A 24848-nucleotide genomic window follows, 5' to 3' on the forward strand; every position below is an offset into this window, starting at 1 on the left:
TCCTCCTCTAGTTTTCCTCCTTCCTCCATTTCCCTCCTCAATTTTTCTTCCCCCTCCATTTTTCTCCTCCTCCTCTCCCTCTATTTGTCTTCTTTTTCCTCAATTTTGAATTCTCTTCCTCTTTTCCTTCCTTCTTTTCTTAATTTTTCTTAAACTTGCTCCTACTCTTCCTCCTCCATTTGTTCTTCTCCTCCCTTACTCCTTTCCTTCTATTTTTCTCTTCTCCCCCTTCCTCTCCTATTTCTCTTCCTCCTCCATTTATTATCCTATCTTCTGTGTTCCCCCTTCTCTATTTGTTCTTCTTCTCCTCACCTCTCCCTCCTTCTCCTTTATCTCATTCTTTTCTTCCCCCTCGATTTGTTCTCCATTTATTCCATTTTTCTCTTCTCCCATTCCTGTTTTCTATTCCTCTTCCTCTATGTGTTGGCCTTCTTCCTCTCTTTCCCCATTTCCCTCCTCCTCTATTTCTCTCCCCCCCCCCATTTGTTCTCTCCTCTCCCTCTATTTTTCTCTTCTCCTTCCTCTCCTATTTCTATTTCTCTTCCTCCTCCATTTATTATCCTTTCTTCTCTGCTCCTCTCCCTCTATGTCTTGCTTTTCCTCTCTTTCTCCATTTTCCCTCCTCGCCTATTTCTTTTCTACCTTCTTTCCTTCTATTTTCCCCTTCTCCCCCTTCCTCTCCTATTTCTTTCTCTTCCTCCTCCATTTATTCTCGTTTCCTACTTTTTTCCTCTTCCTTTGTGTTGCTCTTTTCCCTCTCTTTCTCCATTTTCCCTCCTCCTCTATTTCTCTTCTTCCCCCTCATGTTGTCCTTATTTTCTCTTCTCCCCTTCCTCTTTCTCTTCTTTCTCCATCTTCTTTGTTCATTCTCTGTTTGTGCCTGTTCTCTTCCTCCTTCTCCTTTATCTCTATTTCTGTTCTTCCCCCTCCATTTGTTCTCCTTCTTTCCTTCCATTTTTTCCTCTTCTTCCCTTCCTCTATTCCTATTTCTCTTCCTCCTCCATTTATTCTTTCTTCTTTGCTCATTCCGTTTGTTCCTCTTCTCTTCCTCTCCCCCCTTCTCCTTTATCTTTATTTGTCTTCTCCTCCCTCCATTTGTTCTCCTCCTTTACTTCCATTTTTCTCTTCTCCCCCTTCCTCTCCTATTTCTATTTCTCTTCCTCCTCCATTTATTCTCCTGTTTTCTACTTTATTCCTCTTCCTTTGTGTTGCTCTTTTTCGTCTCTTTCTCCATTTTCCCTCCTCCTCTATTTCTCTTCTTTCCCCTCCTTTTGTCCTTATTTTCTCTTCTCCCCTTCCTCTTTCTCTTCTTTCTCCTTCTTTGTTCATTCTGTTTGTTCCTCTTCTCTTCCTCTCCCTTCTCCTTTATCTCCTTCTCCGTTTGTTCTCTTCGCCCTCTATTTGTTCTCTCCCTTACTCTATTTCTATTCCTCCTCCATTTATTCTTTCTTCTTTGCTCATTCCCCTTCTCTTCCTCTCTCTCTCCTTCTCCTTTATCTCTATTTCTCTTCCTTCTCCATTTGTTCTCTTCTCCCTCTATTTTTTCCTTCTCCCCCTTCCTCTCCTATTTCTCTTCCTCCTCCATTTATTCTCCTGTTTTCTACTTTATTCCTTTTATGTTTCCCTTTTTCCTCTCTTTCTCCATTTTTGCTCCTCCTCTATTTCTCTTCTTTCCCCTCCTTTTGTCCTTATTTTCTCTTCTCCCTTTCCTCTTTCTCAATCTTCTTTGTTCATTCTCTGTTTGTTCCTCTTCTCTTCCTCTCCCTCCTTCTCCTTTATCTCTATTTCTCTTCTCCCCCCTCCATTTGTTCTCCTTCCTTCCATTTTTTCTCTTCTTCCCTTCCTCTATTCCTATTTCTCTTCCTCCTCCATTTATTCTTTCTTCTTTGCTCATTCCGTTTGTTCCTCTTCTCTTCCTCTCCCCCCTTCTCCTTTATCTTTATTTGTCTTCTCCTCCCTCCATTTGTTCTCCTTTACTTCCATTTTTCTCTTCTCCCCCTTCCTCTCCTATTTCTATTTCTCTTCCTCCTCCATTTATTCTCCTGTTTTCTACTTTATTCCTCTTCCTTTGTGTTGCTCTTTTTCGTCTCTTTCTCCATTTTCCCTCCTCCTCTATTTCTCTTCTTTCCCCTCCTTTTGTCCTTATTTTCTCTTCTCCCCTTCCTCTTTCTCTTCTTTCTCCTTCTTTGTTCATTCTGTTTGTTCCTCTTCTCTTCCTCTCCCTTCTCCTTTATCTCCTTCTCCGTTTGTTCTCTTCGCCCTCTATTTGTTCTCTCCCTTACTCTATTTCTATTCCTCCTCCATTTATTCTTTCTTCTTTGCTCATTCCCCTTCTCTTCCTCTCTCTCTCCTTCTCCTTTATCACTATTTCTCTTCCTTCTCCATTTGTTCTCTTCTCCCTCTATTTTTTCCTTCTCCCCCTTCCTCTCCTATTTCTCTTCCTCCTCCATTTATTCTCCTGTTTTCTACTTTATTCCTTTTATGTTTCCCTTTTTCCTCTCTTTCTCCATTTTTGCTCCTCCTCTATTTCTCTTCTTTCCCCTCCTTTTGTCCTTATTTTCTCTTCTCCCTTTCCTCTTTCTCAATCTTCTTTGTTCATTCTCTGTTTGTTCCTCTTCTCTTCCTCTCCCTCCTTCTCCTTTATCTCTATTTCTCTTCTCCCCCCTCCATTTGTTCTCCTTCCTTCCATTTTTTCTCTTCTTCCCTTCCTCTATTCCTATTTCTCTTCCTCCTCCATTTATTCTTTCTTCTTTGCTCATTCCGTTTGTTCCTCTTCTCTTCCTCTCCCCCCTTCTCCTTTATCTTTATTTGTCTTCTCCTCCCTCCATTTGTTCTCCTTTACTTCCATTTTTCTCTTCTCCCCCTTCCTCTCCTATTTCTATTTCTCTTCCTCCTCCATTTATTCTCCTGTTTTCTACTTTATTCCTCTTCCTTTGTGTTGCTCTTTTTCGTCTCTTTCTCCATTTTCCCTCCTCCTCTATTTCTCTTCTTTCCCCTCCTTTTGTCCTTATTTTCTCTTCTCCCCTTCCTCTTTCTCTTCTTTCTCCTTCTTTGTTCATTCTGTTTGTTCCTCTTCTCTTCCTCTCCCTTCTCCTTTATCTCCTTCTCCGTTTGTTCTCTTCGCCCTCTATTTGTTCTCTCCCTTACTCTATTTCTATTCCTCCTCCATTTATTCTTTCTTCTTTGCTCATTCCCCTTCTCTTCCTCTCTCTCTCCTTCTCCTTTATCACTATTTCTCTTCCTTCTCCATTTGTTCTCTTCTCCCTCTATTTTTTCCTTCTCCCCCTTCCTCTCCTATTTCTCTTCCTCCTCCATTTATTCTCCTGTTTTCTACTTTATTCCTTTTATGTTTCCCTTTTTCCTCTCTTTCTCCATTTTTGCTCCTCCTCTATTTCTCTTCTTCCCCCTCCTTTTGTCCTTATTTTCTCTTCTCCCTTTCCTCTTTCTCAATCTTCTTTGTTCATTCTCTGTTTGTTCCTCTTCTCTTCCTCTCCCTCCTTCTCCTTTATCTCTATTTCTCTTCTCCCCCCTCCATTTGTTCTCCTTCCTTCCATTTTTTCTCTTCTTCCCTTCCTCTATTCCTATTTCTCTTCCTCCTCCATTTATTCTTTCTTCTTTGCTCATTCCGTTTGTTCCTCTTCTCTTCCTCTCCCCTTCTACTTTATCTCTATTTCTGTTCTTCCCCCTCCATTTGTTCTCCTTCTTTCCTTCCATTTTTTCCTCTTCTTCCCTTCCTCTATTCCTATTTCTCTCCCCCTCCATTTATTCTTTCTTCTTTGTTCCTTCTGCTCTATTTGTTCTTCTTCTCTTCCTCTCTCCCTCCTTCTCCTTTATCTCTATTTCTGTTCTTCCCCTCCATTTGTTCTCCTCCTTTCCTTCCATTTTTTCCTCTTCTTCCTTTCCTCTATTTCTATTTCTCTTCCTCCTCCATTTATTCTTTCTTCTTTGCTCATTCACTGTTTGTTCCTCTTCTCTTCCTCTCTCCCTCCTTCTCCTTTATCTCTACTTCTGTTCTTCCCCCTCCATTTGTTCTCCTTCTTCCATTTTTTCTCTTCTTCCCTTCCTCTATTCCTTTTTCTCTTCCTCCTCCATTTATTCTTCTCCTTTATCCCTATTTCTGTTCTTCCCCCTCCTTCCTTTCCTTCCATTCTTCTCTTTTTCCTCTCCTATTTCTCCCCTTCTTCTTCCTCCTCCTCCTTTCCCTTTCCCTCAGAGCAGGCCCCTCCTCCTGACGCCTAAACCCCGCGACAACTCCTAGAGGAGAGCGAGAGGAAGGGGCGTGACGTCATATCCCCGCGCCTTCAGAGAGAGAGAAAGAGAAGTCTCCTTGCTTGGCAACGCGAGGAGAGCGGCCCTTAGCAACCGAACTCGAGGCGGGTCTCCAGAGGGAGAGAAGGCCGCAGCGAAGGCAAGGAAGGGGCTGTCAATGGCGGCGCCGGGCCCTGCCCCGCGGCCCGAGGAGCCTGCCCAGGGCTCGCTGCCTCCGTCGGGGCCTAGTTCTCAGGGCGAGCCGGCGGGGCCTCCTCCGCTCCCGGCTGCTGCTCCTCCGCAGGCCCAGCAGCAGCCGCCTTCTTCGCAGCCTCCTCCTCCTCCGCAGCAACAGCAGCAGCAGCCTTCCCCGGCCGAGGCCAAGCTCCAGGCGCCGGCCCAGCCTCCTCCCCAGGCCTCCTCGGCCCAGCAGGCCTCGCCCTCCGCGGCGCCCCCCAGCCACGAGCAGGCCTCCTTCCTGCCCCTCGTCCACGACGTCATCAAATGGTAAATGGGGGGCAGACTATTAGAAAATAGGCCCAGGTCTTCATCTGTGATGGACCTGTGAAATTATACAAAAAAATTGGGAAAGGGTATTTAAAGAAATAAGAGCAACTTGGCGGTAATAATATGATAGCTGGGACTCAGTGCTGGTAATAGTATGATAGCTGGGACCCAGTGCTGGTAATATTATTATTATTATTATTATTATTATTAAACTTTATTTGTACCCCGCTAGCATCTCCCAGAGGATTCGAAGCGGCTTACAACAGGCCGAGGCCACAACAATACAACATAACAATACAATCAAACAAATCAAACAATTAAAACAAATTAAAGCAAAATAAACAACAAGCACAGTACATTAAAACACAATAAAACTGGGCCGGGCCAAAAGGTGGGTATAAGGATTAAAAGTGCTGATTTGACAAGAGGTGTATAGCGGGTTACTAGGGCAAGTGCGATGTACAATGTGCAGCAATTATTGGTTCTGGTAAAGTGCTTGTGGGACTCGGTAGTGGAGATTTCCTAATCTGGGAAGGCGCATCGGAAAAGCCAGGTTTTTAAGTTCTTTCTGAAGATAGCCAATGAAGGGGCCTGTTTAAAGTCTTTGGGGAGGGGGTTCCAGAGTTGGGGGGCCACTACGGAGAAGGCCCTGTCCCGCGTCCCCACCAAGCGTGCCTGCGACACTGGTGGGATCACGAGCAGGGCCTCTCCTGATGACTGAAGAGAACGCGTGGGTTCGTAGATGGAAATGCGGTCACGCAGGTAGGCTGGTCCCAAACCATTCAGGGCTTTGTAGGTAAGCACATATCGTATAATAGTATGATAGCTGGGACTCAGTGCTGCTAATAGTATGATAGCTGGGACCCAGTGCTGGTAACTATGATAGCTGGGACCCAGTGCTGGTAATAGTATGATAGCTGGGACCCAGTGCTGGTAATAGTATGATAGCTAGGACCCAGTGCTGGTAATAGTATGATAGCTGGGACCCAGTGCTGGTAATAGTATGATAGCTGGGACCCAGTGCTGGTAATAGTATGATAGCTGGGACCCAGTGCTGGTAATAGTATGATAGCTAGGACCCAGTGCTGGTAATAGTATGATAGCTGGGACCCAGTGCTGGTAATACAGGGTGAGGCAGCATAACTTCCTTTTTTCAAAACTTTGTATGATTCAGAAAAAAAATATATAATGTAGGTGTATAATAATAATAATAAACTTTATTTATACCCCGCCACCATCGCCCCAAAGGGGACTTGGAGCAGCTTACATGGGGCCAAGCCTGAACAAAAATTACAATATAACAACACAAATTGCAATAAAACAAACATATTTTATTTATTTTTATTTATTTATTTCGCACACTTCTACCCCGCTCTTCTCAACCCCCGAGGGGGGACTCAGGGCAGCTTACAAAAGGCACAATTCGATGCCAACACAAACAATAAGATAAAACATATATAAGCAGCAATTAAATCAATCAATTATACATCATAATCAATAAAACCAATCTAGTGCTCAACGTTTGCCAGCTCAGAGTGCGTAAATTCATTCCACATTGTCAAATCCTATCAATTCTAGTCGTCAATTGTCCTTTGTCTATCTGCCAGATTGTCCAAAAGCCTGGTCCCATATCAATGTTTTTAATTTCCTTCTAAAAGAGAGGAGGGATGTCGATGACCTAATTTCCCCGGGGAGTGAATTCCACAGGTGAGGGGCCATCACCGAGAAGGCCCTGCTCATTGTCCCCACCAACCTCACTTGTGATAGAGGTGGGGCCGAGAGCAGGGCCTCCCTAGAAGATCTTAAACTCCGAGGCGGGACGTAGAGGGAGATACGTTCCGACAGATACACTGGGCTGGAACCGTATAGGGTTTTGTAGGTCAAAACCAGCACTTTGAATTGTGCTCGGAACTGGATCGGCAGCACTTTGAATTATGCTCGGAACGGGAACTGGAGCTGACATAACAGAGGGGTGGTATGCTCCCTGTATGACGCTCCGGTGGGCCACAACAACACATGGCAGGGAACGGCTAGTCACTCATAAAAACACTGAAAAATACAGCGGAAGGGACTTAAAAACCCCAAAAAGCCAAAAGCTGCTACAGTGCATGCGCAAAAACGACTCCCCTGGCAAATAAAACACACAATAGCATATCCACACTCTCTTCTGGAATGCAGTCTGGTGTCAGACTGCATTCATTCTACAGTGTAGACACACTGTGGGATTTGTATTGTTTTTTCAATGTTGTGAGCCATCCACATTTCAATCAAGAGGTAAAAGCAAGATATAAATATAACAACAACAATAGTCACTACCTGAGGCTTTGTTAACCAAGGAATTCAGTTTCTTATACTCAGTATGAACGTAAGTTTTTCAGAAAGCAACTAGGCTGTCAAAAAGTTAGGTGGAAAAACAGACAAGGAACAATAAGCCAAAAAATGAGAGGCAGCCGTTTTAGAAATAATCCTATAAAGACCACAAGGAATTTAAAGGCCCCCGGGGTTTTGTGCTTTCCCAGGGAAACTGTCTTATGGAGCAGCTTCCTCTTAAGTCTCAGTCCAGTTCCCATTGAGGACCTTCTAGGCATTTTGCCAGCATTTGTGGCCAATAAGTGCAACAATGACTTCTTTCTGTTCCCTCCTGTTGTGTTCCCAGTATGGACAAAGACAGCCAGGATGTCCACCAGATGCTGAACGAACTGAGGACCAAATTTGTGGAGATGCGGAAGCTGGTCAAGTCCATGCAGGGCATCGGCATGAGCCCCGAACAGCAGCAGCTCCAGCTCCAAAGCCTCCGGGAGCAAGTGAAAACCAAGAGCGAGTTGCTGCAGAAGTACAAGAGCCTTTGCATGTTTGAGATCCCCAAGGAATAAGAAAGGAAGTGACTCTGCCCCTTCTTTTCCAGGGCACAGAATGAAGGTGTGTCTACTCTGTCAAATTAATGTTGTTCGATATCACTTTAACTGCAGTGGTTCAATGCTATGGGATTATGGGAGACGTAGTTTGACAATGAGTGATGGTGCCTCACTTAAATTACAACTCCCCAGGATTCCATTGCATTGAATCATGGCAATTAAAGTGACATCAAGCTGCATCAATTCTGCACCCTGGGCCATCTCCAGTACTTAGTAAGGTCTTTGCCTGGTATATTACTTATTCCTGGGACTCATGTGTTCTGATGGACTCTCTTTGGTGGAAAACACTGTTAGTTTATATTTTGCAATGTTTTTCAGGACTGGATTTTGGGTACTCTTCCTATATAATGTATAATTTATACGTGAAAATTATGTGCCGCAATCATGTTCAAACACAAAAAGAAAGGATGGGGGAACTAGATGTTAGAACACAACTAAATTCTAGAAAATAATGTGCAGTCCTTGCAGATAGAAACATAACAAGAGAAAAGGCCTCATGACACTCCAGCTTTCTAGATGCATGGATTTGAAAAATACAGGATTTATATTCTATACGTGGATAGCCTCCTTCATACTTTTAAAAAATTCTTGCACTTAGGGCCTGACCTTTCTCTTGAGAGATTATATTTTTAGATGCAATCTTTTGCATTGTTCCTCAGGATTGGTTTTTTGGGTGTTCCTCCTATAGTTTCATATTAAATGCTAGTGTGGGATAGAGTTCCATACTTGAAAAACCAACTATATATTTTGTAAATCCTTGTTCCTAAAAAGCTAGAGTGTCAGGGAGCCTGACTTTCTTCTTGAGAGTTTATATCTCTAGCTGCAAAGAGTGCAGTACTTTTCAGAAGTGGTTTTTGTTCCAACATGTAATCTGCTACCTTTTTCATTTGTATTGTGAACATTTGATTGTGGCAATGATTTTTCCTGTATAAACGAGAAGCAAAAAGGAGAGCGGGAAACATTTTTCTAATATATCCCACTCTCAGCTCCATTAGAAAGCAATTATCCTGTTCCTTCTGCGAAGGACGCCAGCAGGAGGAAGCAGCAGGGAAGCCGAGGTTATGTTTATTTGAAATCTGCAGAACTAGAACAGAGAGTGATTCATGGAAGCTTATGGGGCGGTTGGGATTGGGTCAATGTTGTGTCCCAATTTTTCTGGGATTCTGTCAAAATTTGTAGCCAAAGCCCCAGCATACAAATGTGTTGTCTGTGTGTACATATCTTTTTCAAAAAATATTTTTGTGTTGTTTATTTTGAATAAATTCTTGTTTCTGTAATTGCTTTCTTAAGAGTTCAGTTCAAGGGAAGGGAAATCTGAAAATATATATAATTGCTGTTCCATTATGTCAGGTTATGGAATATAGTCTTATCTAAGTATTTTTGCTCTCTTTTTTCTTTTTTAATTTATTCTATAAGATTTATTTCCCTCTTCTTTTTGAAATACCCCCTGACCCAATTTTGGATATGTTTGGTTACAACATTTATTGTTTCCAGTCATTATTATTATTATTATTTCTCTTTTTTCATTTTTTCTTTTAACCTTTTTTCTTTGCATACACACACACACATATATATTCTTTTCATTTTACTATCTTCATTTATCTATTTTTGGAAGGGAATACTCTCATTTCACACTCTATATTCTGCATTTTTAAAATCCTGGAGCGAAAGAAGATGAAAGAGAAGTATAAGAGGGGCGAAAAAAGGAATTCTGGAGACAAATTTGTGGGGAACTCTATTTACATAGACATATGTGATGATGCCAACCTAGTGGTTGATAGACAGATAGTAGTAGTTGATAGATAGATAGTAGTAGTAGTAGATACTAGATAGATCTAGATAGATCTATCTATCTATCGACTTAGAGGAAAAATTCAAACATGCATAGCAATGAATATATATTTAGAAAAAGTATGAAATTGACTATTTAAAACCTTTGACTGATTGAAAAGATTTAAATAATCAGGTCTACTTTGAAAGGAATTGAAACCATGCGCAATAAAGGGTTTTGTCAAAAAAACGTTGGCCTTAAAAATGGTCATACATCATCTGATCTTTACTTGGTGGCCTAACAGCAGCAATGTTGGTGCTATTTGGGCCTCCCAAGGAAGAATTCTCAATAAAAAGGGATGGCCATCTATCAGGAAGGCTTGAATGGTTCACAGTATGATAGAATAGAGTTGGGCTGGATGGCCTTTGGGGTCTCTTCCAGCTCTATGATTTTAAGTGGCATGGCAGAACAAAGGGGTGACTCGTATCCGTTCCCGCCTTCCCGTCAATGATGCAAACGGCATTGTTGCCTCGCAAGGGCTACGTCGGTTGCCCTGCTCTCTGTACGGTTCCAGGTGCCTGAGTACAACGCTTTGGCCCCCGTCCCAAAGTCACAAGGGAAGTGCCCATTGTTGTTTTGTACTCAAACCAGGAGAGTACAATGCGGTGGATTGTCGGAGCGTGGAGGGAAGGTATGTACCTGGATGAGACAAGTAAAGAAGTCATGGGGTCAGTGAGGTCTGAATTCCCTGCAGTTCACCCTTGGTACATTTCATGTGTGCTGTCAAGCTGCCAAGGCACACAAATGTTTACCTTTTGGGTACCTGCAAATTTTCCAGCGGCAAATGAAAGACACCTGGCCGATTGCAGCAGAATGTGCGGAAGTGACTGAGGGCAAGAGAAACCAAACACATAATAGTTTATGTACTCAACCAACACCATTTTCAGGTATCCGTGGGACTGGTGCCTACGTATTGATCTATCCAACAAAACGTATCTTCTCTTAAGTATTTTCTTTGTCTTTCAAACACCTTTATGAAATTCTTGGCCCAGAGGTCCTTCATCTCAATTAATTAAGTTCACTATTATCTACTGTTTTGCATATCCAGATGAAGTTTAGGAATGTATCTCCTGTATATCTGGAGATTCTGGAGCAGAAAGGTATCGAACATAAAGGATTGGTGGGTTGAAGGAAATAACTTCCCATGAGAAGCAAAACGTTGGTCACCTGGAGTTAAATTGCTGATGGGATTTACACACCAGATCCTAGTGGGACTATTCATATGAAAAGATGTACAGGAATCTCAAGTATGAAGGGAAAATTCCCAAATGAAAAAAAATTGCAGGGGGAAAGAAGACATATGGCATACAAAGAGCTTTTCACTAAATTTGGCCCTGGCATCCTATAAGTGCCAGGAAGTTACTGTCAACAGAGAAAAAGAGACTGAATAGTTCCTTTCTGTATTATTTTCTATCTTTTTCTCAATACTTCCATTCAAATTAAATGGTTTTCAATCTGAACCATTTATTTGGACTAGGGGCAGAGTCCTAGTTCAATTGCCTTCCTCTAAGGCAGTGGTTCTCAACCTTGGGTCCCCAGATGTTTTTGGCCTACAACTCCAAGAAATCTCAGCCAGTTTACCAGCTGTTACGATTTCTGGGAATTGTAGGCCAAAAACATCTGGGGACCCAAGGTTGAGAACCACTGCTCTAAGGCCTTCTCTGGAAACTTTTTAGCAGAAGCTGGATGGCCATCCTTTGGGAGGTTTTGGTTGGTGTTTTCCTGAATGACAGAAGGAAGTTGGACGGGATGGACTTTGGGGGGTACCTTCCAGGATTCTGTTATTCAGGAACAAACTTTAAAATGGTAGTAGTCTTGGACGGCACTTTCCAGAACCTCCAATTGGGATTCTGGAAACCATCCCCACCTGAGATTTACTTTGGTGTGATTTTCTGAGGCTTATGGCTCACCTTTCGCAACTATTTTTCTAGCTAGCCCCAGTTCACATCAAAAGATTGAGTTCACCAGGCAGCCACTTTGGATATTTTCATATATAATGCCCTGAATACATTCCTAGTTTGAAGTAAAAGGATTAATAAAATTTATGAAGAACTGGAGGAAGTGCCGCTCTTTACCTGATGGGAGTTGGGACTCCAGCTTTCCTCTCGATGGTAGGAAAGAAGCCTTGCTTACCAATGAGGTGGGGTCACTGTTTGGATCTCAGAGATTCAGCTTTTTATTATTTGCTCTGGCCAAACAAACATGGGCACAGGGCCAGGGAGGAGAAAACAGAATTACATAACCCAGAAGGAAACTTTTGGGTGTGAGTCGGATGCCAAAACCTTTTTACGATGTTTAATCTTGACAAATATGTGCACCAGAGATAACTTTCAACTCCCCCTGGATAGATTTCTCAATTATATTGGGGATATGTTGTGTTGAGGGGCAATGTAACCCCTAAAATGTTAATTAATGAAGACAAAGGTATCCAACATGATGTAGTAATTTGAGCATTAGATTATGATTCTGAAGACTCTGCTTTGAATTCCTTCTTGCCTATGGATATCCATTGGGTAACCTTGGGTGAGTCACACTCTCTCAGACTCAAGGGTGAACCTCTTCTGGACCTTTTCCCAAGAAATTTGAGTGATGGGATCTCCATAAGTTGGAAATAACTTGAAGGAACACAACAACAGAGAAGGAGTTGTACTGGAGAGTTCTGGAGGGGGATTCTGGACATTGGAGTACACTAACTTTTAATTTTTTCTCCAACTTTTGATTTTGGGGTGGGATGGGGAGTGGGCTTGACAATCCTTCCACATATTCCCATCTTTTTTTCATATGCATGTGTGTATATGTATTTATATTGCACTCCATGACTTTTGGAACAGGAAGGCTTGAAAGGCTCTCTGCCTTGATCCCATCCACTTCCCACGGCCCTTTCCCTTTGAAATATTATTGAGGAACACATCAAAAGCCAGAAACATTCAACTTTCTTTTCAATGTTTTATTTTATAGAAAAAATATAACAAAACGACAGAACCAGTGTGTCACATGTTGTAAAACACTGAGCCAAGACTTTGTTCATCTCGTCTATCTGGACTGAGTAGTTGGACATATAAAGTGCCTCTTTGCTTGAATGCAATATTGTTTTCCCCTTCTTTTTTTTACGAGAAAAAAGACAAAGAAGGAGATAATGTAAACAGGAAAACATTTTCCCTAAACACACACATACGCAGCATGTGCACATAAACATACACCAGTCACTTGTGTTCCCTGAAGTGGGTCAAGAGGAGGATCGTTTCCTCGGATATCAGCAGCCAATGTCCATTTATCTTCTTGGTTTGCGACATTGCAACAGGCACAAACATCACAAGTAGGCACAGCTGAAAAGTTCATTGAAGGGTGTTTTCTTCAACCCGCAACCCCATCCAACACTTGTCCACACACACACACAATTATTTTAAGACAACGCACAATGGCGAAAGACTGGCCGGAGATACGTCTCCGTCACAAAGTTCATTTTTGAAAACTGTCTCTTCTCCTCTCCAAAGTTCTCCATTGTTGGCTCTTTTCCACAGAGCTCCCCGTGGCAATCTCACTCCTCCAAGTATGTATAAAATAACCAAGGGGAGTTTGGTTGGTAAAAAAAGTCCCCTCAAATGGCTAGGAGGCCATGAGTGATGCCACCACTTTGGGCATGTGGGCACCATGCCACCGCAGAGGGCACAGTTTTGGTATGAACAATCGCCTCTTCCCCCATCTTTGGCTGGGAATGTGAGAAGGCCATCTTTTAGCTGATCACGCAGCGCTCTTTGTCTTTGGCCTGCCCGCCCCTGATGGTCTTCTCTCGGATGTACATGAGGTCGCTGTGGACGCTGGGTCGGCGGGCAAAGGGCGCCACGATGCCATATGCCTCTCCGCCACCACCGTCAACGTCCTTCATCAGCTTCTTGTTCTTGAGCGCCTTCTTGTGCAAGAGATCACAGTACTGGATGGAGACCTTGCGGTGGAGGTCAGGGCTCATTTCGCTGGGCAGCTTGGCCATGGTAAAGAGGGCTTGGAACATCTGGTCCAGGCTGCTGTTCTTCTTGGCAGAGATCTCAAAGTAGGCACACTTCTTGGGGTCCTGCCCCACTAGCTGCTCAATCTCCCTGGGCTCTACCTCACGGTAGAAGTCACGGTCGCCCTTGTTGCCACAGATGACCAAAGGGACGTCAGTGTTCTCCTTGGTTTTGTTTTTCAGGCAGGACTTGGTCTCCAAGATCTGCTGCTTCAGGCGCTGGACTTCCTCAAAGGAGTCCCGATTGTCAAGGCTAAATACCAGAATGAACACATCGCCTGTAGGAGAGGGAGAAAAGAGAGAAGGAACATGGTTAGGTATCATATGGTGTTAGGTTGCTTGGTGTACACGTAGCAAAAACAATGCATTGATGTTTTGTGTAATACCCTTCTGCCTAAGCTTGCCTGCAAGACAACTCCATGCTCTCAGTTTTACTCAAATTATATACGTTCTTGTTTTGATGGAATGCAAATGTGGCAACTACCATTTACTACTAGGAGTAAGAGAAGTGGAAATAAAACATAGCACAAAAATATTAAGTAGTATGCATGAAGGGGAGATTTAGGAAATCTCTCCTGCCATGGAATTCATCCCCTTGTAGTAAAATTCCTTCTACTTTCTCAATATTTGTCTTTCCTCTTTTTACTGCTTCGGAGCCATTAAATTGAATAGCCAGGGGAACGGTGGCAAGGCAATCAGTGCCAATGCCACTGTTAGAAAAGGGTCATAAAAATCAAGAAAGATTTAGAGCGCCCAGTTATATGGCTCTGGTTTCAAGGAAGCCGAAAGCACAGTTTGCAAAAGGAATTCGAAGTCCGTGGCTGGAACAGCGGTAAACTTTGTTATTGTGTGCCTTTGAGTCCTTTCCGACTTATGCTCCCCATAAAATATATTATGGCAGGGCATTTAGTGGCTGGTATCTGATAGACCTTCACCTGGATATAAGTCCTACATTGACAACAACAGGGTTCTAGATCCTGACATTCAAGCATAACACTTGAGTTGGATCAGTTTCAAAGGCTGAGAATTGGGCAAAGAGAGAGTTTGCAAAGCATTGGCTCAGTGCTTGCTTGGAAAAAAAAATGAAAGTAGGGAAGACAACCAGAAAAATGAGGCATTTGCACATGAGGGTTGCTTTTATTTTTCCTACCCAATTCAAGTGTCTGACAGGGATCGCTGGGGGAATAACTCAGGGAAGAAAGGAAAGGGGAAATCCGTTCAGAGCAATCCTAAAAACCTCATACAGTCCTATAATTGTCTTTTTGGAAACAAGAACCCTTTCTGAGCACAAACACTAACAGCCACCTGATCTATGAGTCATAATACCGATCATATCTATTTCGTATTGTTTTTCAATTTGACTTTGCTTGCCAAATTTATCCATGACTGGAGCTGAAGGATTCTGTGAGTTGTAATTCAAAAAAGAGCCCCTTTCCCAAATCTATATTAATAAGAGCAATTATTAACATCTGCACTGCAGACACTTTTGGGGAAAATGACACTTTCAAAGCACAGTTTCAAAAACATATCTAGATATATTGTTGAAAGCTTTCATGGCTGGAATCACTTAAGTTGTTGTAAGTTTTCTGAGCTGTATGACCATGTTCCAGAAGCATTATGTCCTGACATTTTGCCTGCATCTATTGCAGGCATCATCAGAGGTTGTGAGGTCTCACAGCCACTGAGGATGCCTGCCATAGATGCAGGCAAAACGTCAAGAGAGAATGCTTCTGGAACATGGCCATACGGGCTGTAAAACTTACGGGCTGGAAAACTTACAACAACCCAAACATATCTAGAATTTATTACCACAATTTTGAATTTGGCGTTTTTTGGGTAGATTTGGTAACCTGGGGTGCAACTACACCAGGCATGGGCAAACTATGGTATGGAATGGTGGACTCCAAATCCCACCATTCCTAACAGCCTGAGCCCCTTTCCTTTTCCCCCTCATCTGCCCAAGTTTGCCCATGCCTGAACTACACTGTTGAACGTACACATTTTGACACAACTTGAGTGCAATGCTTTGGAATCATAGGAGTTCAATGTATTGTCGAAGGCTTTCATGGCTGGAATCACTAAGTTCTTGTGGGTTTTTTCAGGCTATATGGCCATGTTCTAGAGGCATTTCTCCTGACGTTTCGCCTGCATCTATGGCAAAGATCCTCAGAGGGGAGGTCTGTTGGAACTGGACCATAGATGCAGGCGAAACGTCAGGACAATTGCCTCTAGAACATGGCCATATAGCCTGAAAAAAACCACAAGAACTTAATCATAGGAGTTGTCGTTTTGCCAGCTTTTGAGCCTTCCCTGGGCAGGTTTGGTGAGTTTTTCTGCCTCTATCCTGCCATCCCAAATGTTTTGGAGTCAGAGGACTTGTAGCTTTACGAGTTCCTTCACTTTCTCTGCCAAAGAGTGCTGCTGCTTGAGCACAGCAACTGCCAGGATTTCACAGCAGGAGGGTCAAACTGCATCAGTGCTACAAGTGGAGAGGCACCCTGAGATTAGCATTGGTTTTTTAGCTCAAAGAAACTTGGGTCCTCCAGGTGTTTTGGACTTCAACTCCCCCCATTCCTAACAGCCTCAGGACCCTTCCTTTTCCCCCTCAGCCGCTTAAAGGAAGGGTCCTGAGGCTGTTAGGAATGGGGGGAGTTGAAGTCCAAAACACCTGGAGGACCCAAGTTTGCCCATGCCCGGTGTAGTCGCACCCTAGGCTACCAAACCTACCCAAAAAGCTACAGGTTAGACCATTGTTTCCCTAGTAGTGGTTGAAGGTGGATGAGGAATCTTACCGGTGAGGATGGAGAGGCGCCTCATGGCCGGGAAGGGGTGGTTGCCGGAGGTGTCGAGGATGTCCAGCCGGTAGACCTCTCCGCGGATGCTGTAGAACTTGCGGTGGAAGTCCTCGATGGTGGGCGTGTATTGGTCCTCGAAGCGGCCGGTGAGGAAGCGGGAGACGATGGCCGTCTTGCCCACCTTGGAGGAGCCCAGGATGACCATCCGGTAGCAGTTCTTGGCCGGGATGTTGAGCTCCGACTCGGAGGGACCCATCTTCTTGATCATCTCCGCCAGGCGCATTTGGAGCGAAGGCGAGGGCGCAAAAGGAGGCGAGGACAGGCGCTTGGAAACTCGAGACGAAGCTCCCTCGGCTTTGAGCTGGAAAGACGAGCCTCTGCCGGGGTTTATATAGAGCCTGAGCCTTGCCAGGTCCGCCCCTTCGGAGGAGGATGGGGCTGAACATGCAAGGAGAGCCAGGAGGAGGAGGAGGAGGAAGAGGAGGAGGGCGCTTTCTTGGCCGGCCGCTTGGTGCGTAAAAGCGCACAGCTTTGGAGAGGTTGGGTGCGCTTTGGCTCTCTCTCTCTCGAGCTTATTTTCCTGTTTTGTGTTCATTTTTGCGTTTGGTGACCCAGCTCTCTCAGTCTAAAGCAGTGTTTCCCAACCTTTTTTTGACCAAGGACCACTTTGACCAGGGACCACTCTCCAACTTTAGTACCAAAAGGATTAGGTAAAGGTAAAAGTTTTCCCCTGACATTAAGTCCAGTGGTGTCCGACTCTGGGGGTTGGTGCTCATCTCCATCTCCAAGCCGAAGAGCCGGCGTTGTCCGTAGACACCTCCAAGGTCATGTAACCGGCATGATTGCATGGATGCCGTTATCTTCCCACCAGAGCGGTACTTACCCAAACAGCTACAGATTGAGCCATCTCTTTCCTAACCACGTTAGGTGAGGATGGCGGTACCTATTGATCTACTCACATTTGCATGTTTTCAAACTTCTAGGTTTTTGATTCAGAACATATGCCATCCAGTATTTGCATCTGCTCACCCACAGAAAATCATATTCAGTAAACCTCAGCATTATAAGAGGGTTTTGCAAGACCAGTCGCTCTGGTTGCAATGGTGTAGTAACGGTGAGGCCGCAGGCAATATTTTAGTTCTTGCAGACCACTGGTGGACCACAGGTTGGGAACCGCTGTTTTATAGTGTAAATCAGTGGTTCCCAACTTTTTTTTCCACCAGGGACCATTCTGACCAGGAACCACTCTCCAACATTAGTACCAAAAGGGTTACGAATCAGTTTTTGGTCAACTTTAGATTCAGTTTGGTTATTTGGAGTGCTGATTCAGAAAATTGCATTGGATAGACCACATCAGCTCTGGTTTCTGATACAGAACATATGCCATCCAGTAGTCGCCATCTGCTCACACACAGAAAAACATTTTAATAAGCATCCGCACTATAAGAGGGTTTTGCGAGACCAGTTTTGCGAGACCAACAAAGGATTCCCCCAGGCAGGAAGCAGTCAGACCTTGAAGCTGCAAAGCCATTCAATGCTAATCAAGCTAGCCAATTGCAACTTTCGCACTTGCCTCTGGAATATTGTGTCCAATTCTGGGCCCCACAATTCAAGAGAGATATTGACAAGCTGGAATGTGTCCAGAGGAGGGCGACTAAAATGATCAAGAGTCTGGAGAACAAGCCCTATGAGGAGCGGCTTAAGGAGCTGGGCATGTTTAGCCTGAAGAAGAGAAGGCTGAGAGGAGATATGATAGCCATGTATAAATATGTGAGAGGAAGCCACAGGGAGGAGGGAGCAAGCTTGTTTTCTGCTTCCTTGGAGACTAGGACACGGAACAATGGCTTCAAACTACAAGAGAGGAGATTCCATCTGAACATGAGGAAGAACTTCCTGACCGTGAGAGCCGTTAAGCAGTGGAACTCTCTGCCCCGGAGTGTGGTGGAGGCTCCTTCTTTAGAAGCTTTTAAGCAGAGGCTGGATGGCCATCTGTCAGGGGTGATTTGAATGCAATATTCCTGCTTCTTGGCAGGGGGTTGGACTGGATGGCCTCTTCCAACTCTTTGATTCTATGATTCTATGATTCAAGCAGGCAAGAGTTCTTTCTCCCACCCTGGAGATTATTCCACAGATATATAACTCCCATTTGCCTACTTTCCAACAGACCTCACAACCTTTGAGGGTGTCTGCCTTAAATGTGGGTGATTTAAGTGGCTGAGGAGAAAAGGAAAAGGCCTGAACATGAGGAAGAACTTCCTGACTGTGAGAGCCGTTCAGCAGTGGAACTCTCTGCCCCGGAGTGTGGTGGGGGCTCCTTCTTTGGAAGCTTTTAAACAGAGGCTGGATGGCCATCTGTCAGGGGTGCTTGGAATGCAATATTCCTGCTTCTTGGAAGAATGGGGTTGGAGTGGATGGCCCATGAGGTCTCTTCCAACTCTTTTGATTCTATGATTCTATGCTTGCTGTGACCAGCAGTGCTGCAGAATTTGAGGAGGCACGAGTGGAGGGTGAAAAAGAGAAACGTGCCAAGAGGAAGGCGCGTCAAGCCAACCCCGGCTGAGACTGCCTTCCACCTGGAAACCAATGCCCTCACTGCGGAAGAAGATGCAGAGCAAGAATAGGGCTCCACAGCCACATACGGACCCACAAGAATATTGGAAGACAATCATCCTCGGAAAGTGAGGGATCGCCTAAGTAAGTAAGTAAGTAAGTAAGCTTGGTTGGAAGAAGCTGGGGCTAACAACAGGAGCTCACCCCATCCTTCGAATTTGAACCACCAACCTTCCGGTCATAGAATCATAGAGACCTCATGGGTCTGAGGCACCTGAGGCAATCATTGGCTTCATTTCCACATCTCCCAACACACTTGTGGTGCTTTTTATGTTCCTTTTGTGGTTGGTTCCTGGCAATAAATCACACGCAGGTAAGGCTCTTAAAAGAGGCTTTTGTCCGATGGGAAAATTCAAAGAAATCGTCTTCTTTGCAGACGGTCGTTCCTTCAAAAAGGGGGGACTCAATGACCTACTGAAGCTTTCCATAACCGAGCAAGGCTAACACGATGCACTGGAACCCAGAGCATCATTCTAGCACAGTCGGCCCCATTATTATGTATTCTATTTCTCTTTGCTGACGCCATGCCCTATATTTCTGCAGCTGGCTGGCTTGGTTTTCCTCTGGGCAACACAATCAAGAACATTTCCTTTGACTTCTTTTCCTTTGCTTCAATGCTGGGGGTAAACAAGGCTCTTGAATCCAGAACCCAGAGAAAGTGACCTTTATTGAAGGAGGAAGAAACCATTTTTGGAGTTCGGGATCTGGAAGCAGCATTCCAAAAAAAGCTTTCTTCTTCTGAACTTGGAATTCATCAGAAGAGTTAGAAGAAGGGAGGCAGAAGGAATAAACAAATGTTGGAATTGTTACTAGGAACTTATTTGAACTATCCTTCTGGAAAACCCAAACTGGTTTTGGGCACAAAGCATTCCCAAAAAGGACCCCTAAATTAGACCCCAAATCAAAGGCATAAAAAGATACAAAATCATGGCACTCAGCACTAGATTTCTGATTTTTGATCCCAAAGCATGACAAGATCCCCTTTTCAGATCATAATACCCTTATAGCTACAGGCCTGTGGATACTGGGAGTTGTAGTTTCCAAGGTCTGGGGGTCATTGATAGCATTGATAACAATCGTGGCACTCAGCACTAGATTTCTGATATTGGATCCCAAAGCATGACAAGATCCCCTTTTCAGATCATAATACCCTTATAGCTACAGGCCTGTGGATACTGGGAGTTGTAGTTTCCAAGGTCTGGGGGTCATTGATAGCATTGATAACAATCGTGGCACTCAGCACTAGATTTCTGATATTGGATCCCAAAGCATGACAAGAGCCCCTTTTCAGATCATAATACTCTTACAGCTACAGACCTGGGGATACTGGGAGTTGTAGTTTCCAAGGTCTGGAGCTCATTGATAGCCATTGATAACCATTAGTTAAAGGTAAAGGTTTCCTCTTGACATTAGGTCTAGCTGAGTCCAACTCTGGGGGATGGTGTTCATCTCCATTTCTGAGCTGAAGAGTCGGCGTTGTCCATAGACGCCTCCAAGATCATTGGGCTGGCATGACTGCATAGAGCACCATTACCTTCCCACCGTAGCAGTACCTATTGATCTACTCACATTTGCATGTTTACAAACTGAGGAAGAACTTCCTGACTGTGAGAGCAGTTCAGCAGTGGAACTCTCTGCCCCGGAGTGTGGTGGAGGCTCCTTCTTTGGAAGCTTTTAAACAGAGGCTGGATGGCCATCTGTCGGGGGTGCTTTGAATGTGATTTTCCTGCTTCATGGCAGATTAAGGTTGGACTGGATGGCCCATGAGGTCTCTTCCAAATCTATGATTCTATGACCAGAAGGTTGGTGGTTCAAATCCGAAGGATGGTGTGAGCTCCTGTTGTTAGCCCCAGCTTCTTCCAACCTAGCATTGAGTTGGAAGAGACCTCCAACTCTCCAAAGAAGGCCTCCACCACAGCAAGTTCTACAGCTTAGTGATTTAACCCCTAATGATAACCCCTAATGATAACCGTTAGCCATCCCTTAAGATATTTTCCTCGTAGAGTAAACAACTAGCCATGCATTCTTCATCCTTGGGAATTTCCATTGTTTGGTGCTATTGGATGTCAATATTCTAATATCATGACTGTTAATGACACGAGACTATAATATTATGCAAAAGGGAAGGGGAAAAGTGTCTCTGTTGACAACTTGAGTATTATATGATTCCTATACCTGCAGTTTCATTTATTAATTATTCAAGATCTGCAGTGGTGCAATGGGTTAAACCCTTGTGCCGGCTGAACTGCTGACCTGAAGGTCGACGGTACAAATCCGTGAGATAGGGTGAGCTCCCATCTTTTAGTTCCAGTTTCCCATATGGGGACATGAGAACAGCCTCCCACAGAATGGCAACACATCCAGGCATCCCCTGGGCAACATCCCTGCAGATAGATAATTCTCTTGCACCAGAAGCGACTTGCAGTTTTTCAAGTTGCTTCTTACATGATAAAAAATATAATTTATACCTTCTGGGCCTTTTCTAGGTATTCTTAAGCTGCAAGTCCTTCATTTCAATGAAAAAAGAAATGCCCATAATGGGTTGTTGTAGCTTTTTCGGGTTGTATGGCCATGTTCTAGAAGCATTCTCTCCTGACGTTTTGCCTGCATCTATGGCAGGCATCCTTCGAGGTTGTGAGACTTCACAACCTCTGAGGATGCCTGCCATAGATGCAGGCAAAAAGTCAGGAGAGAATGCTTCTAGAACATGGCCGTACAACCTGAAAAAGCTACAACAATCCAGTGATTCCGGCCATGAAAGTCTTCGACAATACAATGCCCCAAATTTTGAGGACTTCATGGAGTCGTACCAGCTGTTTGATCATTTCGGTTGCCCTTTTCTGCAGGTTTTATATATCTGCTTTCCTGCCAAGACATGAAGATCTGCACACAATATTCCATTTTGGGGGCCTCGTTGTACATTTTTACAACTGCAGTGTAATAGAAGAACAACAGCGAACAGCGACAATAAGTCTATGCCAGAATGGTGTTTCTTTGCCAGTTGATTGTTGTTGTGTTATATATATATATATATATATATATATATATATATATATATATATATGCCAGAAATGTATCCTTAGCATCTGGTGTGTGCTTTCAAGAGATAATGACTGCTGTTCAGAATAAATAAAGGTCAGCCAGATAGACAGAAGGGACAATTCAGATGTTAATTGAATCAAGGATAGTCATTGCAATGCATCAATCCACCACTATGGAGCAGTAAAGGGCTCAAGTCTAAATTTTCCAAGTGTTTTTCTTGTGAAATGTCTATTTGTTTGTTTATGGGTAAATATTGAGAATGGAAAGGCGAAAAAACATAGCAAAAGGCCAGAGTTGCACATAATAATAATAATAATAATAATAATAATAATAATAATAATAATAATAATAATAATAATAATAATAATAAGGTTCTTGTGGGGTTTTTCGGGCTATAGGGCCATGTTCTAGAGGCATTTCTCCTGACGTTTCGCCTACACCTATGGCAAGCATCCTCAGAGGTAGTGAGGTCTGTTGGAACTAGGAAAAAGGGTTTATATATCTGTGGAATGGCTGGGGTGGGGCAAAGAGCTCTTCTCTGCTGGAGCTAGATGTGAATGTTTCAACTGACCACCTTCATTAGCATTTGAAGGCCTGGCTGAGCCTGGGAAAATCTTTTGTTGAGAGGTGTTAAGATGTGCCTGGTTGTTTCCTCTCTGCAGAGAGGAAACAACCAGAAAACAGCAGAGAGGAAACAACCAGGCACATCTTAACACCTCTCAACAAAAGATTTTTCCAGGCTCAGCCAGGCCTTCAAATGCTACTGAAGGTGGTCAGTTGAAACATTCACACCTAGCTCCAGCAGAGAAGAGCTCTTTGCCCCACCCCAGCCATTCCACAGATATATAAACCCATTGTCCTACTTCCAACAGACCTCACAACCTCTGAGGATGCTTGCCATAGATGCAGGCGAAATGTCAGGAGAAATGCCTCTAGAACATGGCCCTATAGCCCGAAAAAACCCACAAGAACCTAGTGATTCCAGCCATGAAAGCCTTCGACAATACAATAATAATAATAATAATAATAATAATAGTATTTGTAACTAAGATCAGGAAAAAAAAAGAGAAACAATGTTATCATATGGCTCAATAATGCACAGTAGTAGTAGTAGTAGTAGTAGTAATACAAACACGTATTCTCCCCTATTCCAAACGTATTCTCCCCTGTAAACCTTCAAGAGCTTTAAGTTTTTCCAGAGAGGCCCTGCACTCGGTCCCGCCACCTTCTCAGGTGCGCTTGGTGGGGTCGAGAGACAGGGCCTTCTCTGTGGTGGCCCCCCAGCTATGGAACTCTCTCCCGAATGAAGTTAGGTCTGCCCGCCTTTCCTGTCATTTAGGAAGCAAGTGAAAACTTGGCTATGGAATCAGGCATTTGCAGTGATGGTTGGTACCAGAAAAGACTATGAGCTATTGGACTACACATCAGACACTTCCCAAGTGTTTAATAATAATAATAATAATAATAATAATAATAATATTAAAAAACAGAGGGTGGATTGTCGATGTTGCAATCCCAGGCAACAGCAGGATTGAAGAGAAACAACTGGAAGAGCTGACATGATTTGAGGATTCAAAGATCGAACTGCAAAGACTCTGGCACAAGCCAGTCAAGGGGGTCCCAGTGGTGATCAGCACACTGGATGCAGCGCCTAAAGACCTTGGCCTGCACTTAAACACAATTGGCGCTGACAAAATTACCATCTGCCAGCTGCAAAAGGCCACCTTACTGGGATCTGCACGCATTATTCGTCGATACATCACACAGTCCTAGACACTTGGGAAGTGTCCGATGTGTGATCCAATACAACAGCCAGCAGAGTGTCTGCTGTGGACTCATCTTGTTGTGTTTCAAATAATAATAATAATAATAATAATAATAATAATAATAGCCTTGCACATCCTTCCTGGTCTCCTAATTCTGAAACTGGCAACATATATGGAGGCAAATGGCTGTTCCTTCTGGGAGAGGCAAACTTGATATTGATTAGTGCAAGATACTCCACTTTGGCAGGAAAAACGAAATGCAAAGATACAGAATGGGGGACAATGCCTGGCTCGAGAGCAGTACGTGTGAAAAAGATCTTGGAGTCCTCGTGGACAACAACTTAAACATGAGCCAACAATGTGATGTGGCGGCAAAAAAAGCCAATGGGATTTTGACCTGCATCAATAGGAGCCTAGTGTCTACATCTAGGGAAGTAATGCTCCCCATGCTCTATTCCGCTTTGGTTAGACCACACCTGGAATATTGTGTCCAATTCTGGGCACCACAATTGAAGAGAGATATTGACAAGCTGGAATGTGTCCAGAGGAGAGCGACTAAAATGATCAAGGGTCTGGAGAACAAGCTCTATGAGGAGCGGCTTAAGGAGCTGGGCATGTTTAGCCTGAAGAAGAGAAGGATGAGAGGAGATATGATAGCCATGTATACATATGTGAAAGGAAGCCACAGGGAGGAGGGAGCAAGCTTGTTTTCTGCTTCCTTGGAGACTAGGACGCAATGGAACAATGGCTTCAAACTACAAGAGAGGAGATTCCATCTGAACATGAGGAAGAACTTCCTGACTGTGAGAGCCGTTCAGCAGTGGAACTCTCTGCCCCGGAGTGTGGTGGAGGCTCCTTCTTTGGAAGCTTTTAAACAGAGGCTGGATGGCCATCTGTCAGGGGTGATTTGAATGCAATATTCCTGCTTCTTGGCAGGGGGTTGGACTGGATGGCCCATGAGGTCTCTTCCAACTCTTTGATTCTATGATTCTATGATTCTAGGCAATTGTTGGATAATGGGACTGACTATTAATAGCTCAGAATGGGTTAAAAATAGCCCCAACAGACTTAACTAGTATTGAAGGGAGCATCTACACTGTCAAATTAATGCACTTTGGCACCATTTGCACA

At 43.9% G+C, this 24848-nt stretch overlaps 2 protein-coding genes across 2 annotated transcripts; one reads left to right on the forward strand and one right to left on the reverse strand.

Moving 5' to 3' along the window:
* The first annotated feature begins 4265 nt into the window (after positions 1-4265).
* On the forward strand, positions 4266-7716 carry LOC137095492 (mediator of RNA polymerase II transcription subunit 9-like). The gene is made up of 2 exons (XM_067462227.1): positions 4266-4755; positions 7412-7716. The coding sequence occupies exons 1-2, from the start codon at positions 4427-4429 to the stop codon at positions 7626-7628; spliced, it is 546 nt and encodes a 181-aa protein (XP_067318328.1). The 5' UTR covers positions 4266-4426; the 3' UTR covers positions 7629-7716.
* A 4711-nt stretch (positions 7717-12427) lies between these two features.
* Positions 12428-16648, reverse strand: LOC137095290 (dexamethasone-induced Ras-related protein 1). Its single transcript, XM_067461749.1, has 2 exons — positions 16297-16648; positions 12428-13782 (listed from the first exon to the last, which is right to left on the reverse strand). The coding sequence occupies exons 1-2, from the start codon at positions 16580-16582 to the stop codon at positions 13235-13237; spliced, it is 834 nt and encodes a 277-aa protein (XP_067317850.1). The 5' UTR covers positions 16583-16648; the 3' UTR covers positions 12428-13234.
* Between the last annotated feature and the right edge of the window lie 8200 nt (positions 16649-24848).

The sequence above is a fragment of the Anolis sagrei genome, chromosome Y, assembly GCF_037176765.1.
Source record: "Anolis sagrei isolate rAnoSag1 chromosome Y, rAnoSag1.mat, whole genome shotgun sequence".
Taxonomy (NCBI): Eukaryota; Metazoa; Chordata; class Lepidosauria; order Squamata; family Dactyloidae; genus Anolis; species Anolis sagrei.